Genomic DNA, 9,125 nt, shown 5'->3' with positions numbered 1-9,125 from the left:
ATGAAATTGGACTTGTTCACTCCAATCAGGAAATTTATCCCATTGAATAAGGGAACATACGAGGCATGCAAATGGAGTGAAACAGGTATAGATACTGTAAATGTGTAAGAAAATACTCATACATTAATACCTTGAGAATATCACCTAATCAGATTCAAACTAAACTACACATACACATCATAGTTCTCCTTTGGGCGATCCTATGATATACAAATATATATAACCCATAATGATACTAATAACTTTTATTTGGTAATTGTAAATATATCTTATTAAAATTTATTTGCTATCTTTGGATATACAAACAAATTTAACAAGTCATATTAATTACCAAGTATCATGTTCATGAATTATAAGAAAATAATTAACCTTTGGGTTAATCCCTAAGTTCTTAAAATAAATAAACTTCAATATACCCATAACACCAATAATGATATGAAACATATCAATTTCATATATAGCATCAATTAATCATGGGTAATTGAATAAAACAATTTACAATATCAAAAATTCAAAAGATTTCAAGGTTTGGCCACTTTGGTGACTAACAAACCATTCATAATATGAATTTTTAATATTGTAAAATACAAATATTTACCAAATTGCACACAAGGACAAAAAAACATAATCAAAGCATAAGGGCAAAATCGTAAAATCATAATTCCATAAGGGTGGAACCATAAATTTAAAACCGAGGGGCAAAATGGTAAATAATCAGCAAGGGTAGAATCATAATTATAAATAAACAGGGGCAGAATCATAAAAAAAAAATAAAAACAACGCCACAGTATGTTAGGTGCATGCCGAGCACGCGCTTGCATCCGCCACGGGCACGTGCCCCACACGCACGCGTTCAACGCGCAGGCACCTGGCAACTATCACGCGTGTGGGATCCACGCACACAACGGTTAAGCGCGAGTGAGAGCGCGTGGCGCATGGGTTTCACGCGCGTGAGCCCATGCGCCTTCTTCCTTGCACACAAAACGAGTTTCTTTGCCATTTTTTGTCGTTTCACTGCGGTTTCGCCGGCTGTTTCTTCTCTGGCAGCCCATCCCAAACACAAATAAATAATGGGTTTTGAAGAGCATGCCGGCACCACATGGGTTCAAGTTTTGGAAAAAATGACCAAGAAATTGGCCTCAAATCAAACGGAAATTTCTCAGGATGCAAATCCTTAACCACCACGACTTCCACCGCCCGATTAGCCTCCAGCGAACACTGATATACCGGAAAAACTCATGGCTAATGTTCCTCAAGGAAATGCAACTGTATGGGTTCGAAATCAAGCAGTGGGTCGCCGGATTTTGTCCGGAATCGGGGAGTTTCTCACTTGGCCTCAAAACTCCAAATTCCTCCATTTCGTCCTTTTTCATTCGGATTTTTTTTTTAATTAACAGAACCATCCGAAAACATTTTCAACAACAACAAATAGTATGAATAGGATCATTCAATGAAACATCATACATAAATCATAATACTTCTATAAACGGAAAAATCATGAAATCATAAATCATGCTCTGATATCAATTGTTAGACAATACAAATAATTCTTTAATGCGAAAATTCATAATAAAATAGTGATCTTTGATTTTCATGATTTTTCACAAATAGATGAAGACGTACCTTTATCCATAGCGTTAACCCACTATTCTTTAATGTATTCTATCGATGGATGAGAGAATATCGAGTTCTTTTCTGTTATTGTTGTTCATCTTAGGCGGAAAGAGGACTGGACTCTATTTATATGTTCTTTCAATAAGTGCCTTCCATCAAAGCGCATTTTCAACTTTCATAAAAGTCATACATCTTCGTTTTATTAGAGTCGCAACTTCTCATAACCAATATTTATTTATTTTATAGCATTTCAACAATTATTAAACCATATAATAAATCATATCATGTAGGCCACAATAATTCTTACACATCTAACAATAGAACATGTTCTATCAAAATGTAGCCTCTTTTGTGCCTTGAAAGAATCGACCAGATGGACCACCACTCAGCAATAAGGCCAGACTCATGGGACCTTCTGCACCTTCCTCAGGAGTCAAGGAACCGGTGTTGCAATTTATATCCGTCTTGACAAATCCAGGGCAGACGCAATTTATACGAAATGTGGGGTAATTTGCTGCTAAAATCCTTGTGTACGCATTCAAGGCCGCTTTAGAGACTGTATATGCAGATAGATGAACAGGCCAGCCTTTCGTCTTTACAGAACCTTCTTCAAAATCACTTAGAAACTCCTTTAATACCTCGTCCACTTTTTCTTCTGTGAGGCTTTCGGCATTGCTGAACACTTCTGTAGCCAAGCCCTCCGGTAAATTCTAATCAAAAGGTTGCAGGATGATCAAAATATTATTCATCTGCAATGATATAAATATGGAACAGCATTTCGATAGTTTAATGTTCTAGATAGAACATGGCCAAAAGAATAAACCACATGAAAAATTAATATGACAGCAATGAATTCATGGAACATATTTCACTTGTGTTTGACCCCCAAAAAGAGATCTGAAAATTAATATGACAGCAATGAATTCACGGAACATATTTCACTTGTGTTTGACCAGCAAAAAGAGATCTGAAAATTAATATGACGGCAATGAATTCACGGAACATATTTCACTTGTGTTTGACCCGCAAAAAGAGATCTGAAAGAATTCCTTCACGCCATAAGAAAGCACTGTCAGAAATCTCTATTGCTTTTTAAAGGTAATATCCAATTCCCATGAGACCTATATCTAGCAAACAGGTCTAGCTTAAAGCTTGATCCGCCGCACTGTAGTGTTCTCTTGGCAAAATGATGCTTTGCGTCAAATTTGACAGCTCGAGAGTAAATTTGTCATTCTTACGTTACTGAGAAATATCATTGAAGTTGCAAACTTAGTACTTCTTACCTCTAGCTTCGCCATCGACGAGGAAACATTGACGATCGTGGGTGAGTCTGATGTTTGGAGAAGGCCAATGAATGCGTCGACCATCCTTTTGGCACCATAATAGTTAATGTTCAGGCACTCTTCAGTTAATTCATATGTCTCGGTCATAATTTTACTCAAATCGACTTGCTTCTGCATCATCAATAGAATATCTTACGAACCAGCGTAAGAAACATAACAATGAATATGTATTTTAAAATCCTAAGAAGCTCACAGTGGCATCTCCTAGGAGGAGTTAGAACAAAAAATTCAAACAAGGTATATTTCGTTAGGATCAGAATTCCACTTTGCACTGGTTGACTCATAAATGGTTCTTCTTCGCGATGTTTCTTTCTAATAACCATGTGTAACTTATTAGGAGAATGATGTTCTAACTTTAGTCACAATCATTTCCATTGTAATAGAAAAGAAAATCTCTAACAATATCTTCACAAGAGCTGAAAAGACCATAGTGATATTAGAAATATGTTATGAGTTTGAGCCCACAAATAAAATCCAATCTAAGTAGAAAGCCCAGTCTGAGTACAACTTGTGGTATGATGTCTATACAAGCAACGCAAAACATCAATTTACTTCCTATTGTTAGAGTAATTAAATATAAAATCATACTTTCATCTAATAGCTTAAGTTTTTAAAATAAATAACAGTGATCCTACAAAATCTCACATAAATTAAAGCTGAAGGTTCTAAGTTCAAATCTTTCTAAACCCTATTTGCCTCCTTGATCGAATATTTTCATACCTAATACTAGGCAAAAAAGACTCAACTAAGTGTGAGGGGAAGTGTTAGACTAATTAAATATAAAACCACATCAATAACTTAAGTTTTTAGAACAATTGATAGTAGTCTCACAAAATCTCACATTCAAGTTGGAGTTAAGTTTGATTGAGAAAAGTTTCCTATTTTGGGGATACAAATATATCCTTGGTCTTTATTGAAGAGCTTGTGATGACATCAATTTGGATAGTGCACTCTTCATGGGATTACATCCAATTCTTTTTCTTCGTGGGTTTTAATCAAAGAGGACTAGAGTGTTTGAAGCCAAGAAATCTTGTTCAAATTGAGTTTCTCTTTGAACAACACCATTGTAAGAGACACTGAAAGTATACCTTTCCGATGCTGGAAGCTCTCAATGCATCAGCGTCGACGATGGCTCCAGTAACACCAGCATTGTTCACCTGGAAAAGAGATTCTTTTAGCACAATATTCTTCTGCAATGATAAAATAAGGGCCATCATTAAACGAGTATGAAGGGACTAAAGAAATTCTTTTCCCTCGTAATATACTAAGGTCCTGCATGCAACTTGCCAATTTCTTTGTTCTTTTATTCCCTAGAACAAAAAAAAAATAGAAATTCATTCGATAATGTCAACTAATTTTTTTATTCCTCGGAACAGAAAAGTAGCCAATAAATAGATTTGGAATAGAGACAAGAAGTGTAAATAATAATAATAATAATAATAATAATAATAATAATAATAATAATAATAATAATAATAATAAAGCAACTTCTTCCTAGGAACAATTTCTAGAAATAAGTTTCTTTTCTTTTCTTCTTTTCTTCTACGGGAGAGGAAGAAGAAAAGAAAAAGAAAATTACCAAATGCATTGCTATTATTTTTTATTATGATAATAGAAATTTTATATAATTACCAAACATATTCTTTTACTAAGAAATTATTCTATGGAATAGAAATAGGAAAAGACTATTTATGAAAAAAAAAAGATATATATATTTTCGGAATAAAAATGTTACCAAACGTGTGCTAAAAAGTCAGAAAATAAAGAGTACCATCACAGTAAATCCTAAACTAACTAGATAATTAATTGAGTAATATGATTGAACAGAAACCCACGCATCAAGCAATATATTGCACAACAGTAGGTAGATCAATGCAGTGATGCATACTGTACGTCTTGTACTCGGACTGAAACTCCATATTACCTTTTAAGAAAGGCAGATATCACAGGAGATTGGCACCATTCTCTATCGAGTCAATCGAAGTTATCACTCATTCTTAATATAATGCACCTCATATAGACAAGGGGAGTTCAGACATATCCCTGGCTAAAAGGGATGACCACATTTTCCTTGCTAATGCGAGAACATCCAAACACCTCAATCCCATATATTGAGTTATTTATCAATACCACAATTCATTGCCTTCTTTGCCATTATAAATAGGAAATGCTCATGTTACTACAATAGCAGTATTCTGTTATCCACCATCAACGATGCATACGTTTTTGGGATATATAACACTTATCTCTGTTGGAAGAAAGACAACTTTTCAGGGTTTACCAGAATATCGAGCTTTCCAAATTTGTGCTTAACAAAGTCAGCAAGAGATGAAACACTGGCGGGATCGGAGACATCGAGCTGGTGGAAAATGACATGATCAGAGAGATTATATTCTAATTTCAGCTTGTCAATAGCTTCAAGTCCTCTCTTCTCATCTCTAGCAGTCAATACCACCACAATCCCTTTGGAAGCCAGGAGCTTGCACACTGCAAACCCAATCCCTTTGTTGGCTCCTGTAACGACAGCATACCTGAAAAAAGACGTACATAAAAACCGGGGGAAAAATTTTTGCAGAGCAAAACGACATTTGGAAGGAATTCAAAGAAAAAATAAATAGATGTTTGTGGGTGAAGGGTTTGTATTACCTCTCAGGTTTGGAGTCTGCCATGGATGACGAACTGGAAATGAAAATGGGTTGAATTAATTGGGACTTTATAGAGGGAAATATTTATCTTTATTTAAGTGACAGCTAACTGCCTAGCTAGAAGCTTTGACCCGGAGCTAGATGATCATTATCGAGAATCAAATTACTTAATGTACTTAATCATTACGTTAGCATAACAGACATCTTAAACATCGAGCCCCTTATCTTTTTTTCCGTAGGAAAAGAACCTTATTCTTTCATGCACTTACTCCAACAAGACCTTTCTTTTTATTTTATTTTTCCTCTCTTTTTCTTTTCTTTTTTTTTATGATTGGGAGGGACACGGAAAAGAATGTAAAAGATTGACTCCTGAAAGTACGCCGACTTCCTCGTCTTATGAAGCTCAGCACCCTCAGCTACAGCCTGCCTGAGTTAGAACCTTACAATGCAATTGGTAGAATAATAATGTTTCTTTTCAATCTTTTTGGCAACAGGTAATTTGGCGTATTGTGCATCTTAAGGTTAGCAGTCATTGTTTGAGGAAGCCACAACCTTTGATGATTATCCCCTGCGGAACCCACTTGAACTTGTACATTCGTTTCTGAACCCAGCTGGCAATTATCACTCACACTAGGACAAAGCAGGTGAGCTGCACCAACGAAGCAGCATGGTCCAGAGCATCGACTGAAGATAATGTTGGGATTTCATGAATCATGTATAAGTAAAATTAATATAAGAACGCAGTAGAAATAAAGATGATATATTTTATACATGATTCTCCAAATACGTTGTTCGTGCATTTTAATCAAAAATCTAAATATAAAAAGGGAGTTAAATGAATTATCTCTTGAAGTGCACTTTATACGAATTGGTTCGGATGTTCTACAGTTCGAGCCCCACAAACGTCGGACTTCTAGTTCAGACACACCAACAATGGACGTTGAACGGAAGAAAGAACTCTCGGATAATTACTACTTTGATCATGCTAGCAATCTCATTAATTAATTCTCCATATCCTTTATGTATTATAGTCACAACCCGAATGAGAGAACACTCTTTTTTATCGCGTCTCTCGAAGAACACAAGAACACACACACTTTGCTCTATATTTTCAGCAACGAGCTCTCATCTCTCCTTGTTGTGGCATTTAATAAAATAAAATAAAACACATTTTCACAAAATCAGCAATGGTTGCCGAACCATTGCTGATTCGTGCATGTGCACGATTATTTGAAATTAAATTAAATGAGATTTAATTTAATTTGTATTATAGTCACAAACATACCTGCATATAATGCATTTGTATGCCCAAAGTAAATACATAATAATTAATTAATTAATTATTCATTTAATTATTTAATTAATTAATTAATTAATTAATTAATTAATTAATTAAAGTTGAACTGGTCAGCAATTCTTGCTGACCATTTGGCACGAATAATCGTGCACATGCACGGTTGATGATTCGTGCATGGTTGCTTTGTGCATGATCGTGCACGAATCATCAACCGTGCATGTGCACGATATTCGTGCCAAATGGTCAGCAACCATTTCAACTTTAATTAATTGATTAATTAATTAATTAAGCAATCCCCTTAAAAAAAAAAAAAAAAGAACATAATCTTTATATGTACATTTGGAATACATTATTATGTATTTACTTTGGGCATACAAATGCATCATATGCAAGTAGGCTCGTGACTATAATACGAATTAAATTAAATCTCATTTAATTTAATTGCGAATCGACTCAATTCGATTGCAGTAATTGCAAACACATTTATAACAATATTTCTCTCTTATTCCACATTATCCTAATTATTTATGGTGTGTAACATCCCTAGGTTCATCATTAAACTAGTAATAAGACTTGTACTAACACATTAATACTCCCAAAAGAATTAATTGTCCCGATTAATCTTTTAGGTCCTACAAACCATGATTGACATCTAGCAATATGTCATAGCTACCCAAATAGTGTAAATATTTTAAGAACATAATGAACATGTCAACTTTGACTACAATGTAATTCAATCCCTCTATCTTACTATGTCCCGATCAAACAAAGACCATGGAATATTTGTCAAGTCATTAATTCGATCATATACACAAATCTAATTGACATACATTTTATTCGAGACATGGACAATTTTATTCTCGATTACAGCCCCGACCGAGAATTTCAATGCAGTGTCATAATTAGATCGCATAGGACATCATTATTATACCTTACATATAACAAGGAGACAGATTCCATATTGCGAACACGTGCAACTTCGTATATGAACAAATTATGACCATCAGGTACAAAAACGGATCAATGACCAGGTATTATGTGCACTCATGAACCATAGTTGTTCGACACACAAGTTAACACTATGCCTCAGGTCTAAGGATTATTTACACAAGACCAAAGCATGAACAATTAGACATTAAACCACCGCCCGCAGTGGCGCAGCTGGCTTGGGCTCTCTCCCCCTCATGAAGGCGAGGAGTTCAAATCCCAGAGGCGTCGTTAGGGATTCTTACCTGGAGTACTGTAGTGGTGGGTCCTGCAGTCACTCTCCTAGGGTTTGTTCGCCGGCTCTCGGCTTACGGGGTTCCCTGGGTTACCCAAAAAAAAAAAAAACAATTAGACATTGACCACACTAAAAGCTTCCATGTCACTAATCATTATATATGTGTCACATTTAGTGAACTTGTCTAATACAAACACTTGTGTTCTTAACTTAGGCATCACAATACCCAATGACTTATGACTCATCATTTCCTTAAGTATCCAATACTTAATGGTGAAGTTATGAACACACTAGTCTCAACAGGATTATTAATATCCACTCAATAATCCGTCAATCGGGAACGGTTTAAAGATTCAGCCTAACTATGAACCCGTCACTTATATTCTTGACGTCTCAAGAATAGGTCTAGTTGTAACTGATCTTATGGAATCATTCATAAATATAAAATAATTGGACAAATGAATGAATACGTCATTGCCATTAATTAAATAATAATAATGAAAGTACAATTGAAATCCCTAATATGTAACTATTACATAGTAGCTTTAGGGCATTCATCCAATAGACAAAAGCCTTGAGCCTCCAAAAATGCTAAATTGAGCAATAGTCAATTTAGGCACAAAGTTAAAGAATGATGTTTTTGCAGTGCCACAAGGAAAGAGTGCTGCAAAAGTGCCCAAAATCACACACAACATTGGAAAAAGAAAAAATCGTGTTCAACAAGGCAAAGGACTAAAGTTCTAAAAGGTCATCCCAGCGAAACAGCAATGATCTCACCAATCCCACAAGGGTCAAGTGGATCTGTCGATTATGTTATAGTAGGAGTCCTACTCATGGCGACCTGACCGAATTGGGAGAAGTTGTAGGTATTATTGCGGGTCAATCTATTGGAGAACCAAGGACACAACTAACATTAAGAACTTTTCATACCGGCGGAGTATTCACAGGTGGTATTGCCGAACATGTACGAGCCCCCTCTAATGGAAAAATCAAATTCAATGACG

General features: G+C 35.4%; 1 protein-coding gene across 1 annotated transcript; it reads right to left on the bottom strand.

Moving 5' to 3' along the window:
• Window positions 1-1,845: 1,845 nt before the first annotated feature.
• On the bottom strand, window positions 1,846-5,629 carry LOC104441310 ((+)-neomenthol dehydrogenase). Its single transcript, XM_010054404.3, has 5 exons — window positions 5,604-5,629; window positions 5,239-5,488; window positions 4,046-4,114; window positions 2,898-3,068; window positions 1,846-2,324 (listed from the first exon to the last, which is right to left on the bottom strand). Exons 1-5 carry the CDS (start codon window positions 5,624-5,626, stop codon window positions 1,947-1,949), a joined length of 891 nt encoding a protein of 296 aa, XP_010052706.1. The 5' UTR covers window positions 5,627-5,629; the 3' UTR covers window positions 1,846-1,946.
• Window positions 5,630-9,125: the final 3,496 nt, after the last annotated feature.

The sequence above is a fragment of the Eucalyptus grandis genome, chromosome 4 (genome assembly GCF_016545825.1).
Source record: "Eucalyptus grandis isolate ANBG69807.140 chromosome 4, ASM1654582v1, whole genome shotgun sequence".
NCBI classification, from domain to species: Eukaryota; Viridiplantae; Streptophyta; class Magnoliopsida; order Myrtales; family Myrtaceae; genus Eucalyptus; species Eucalyptus grandis.
This window is presented reverse-complemented; position numbering and strand designations above follow the sequence as displayed.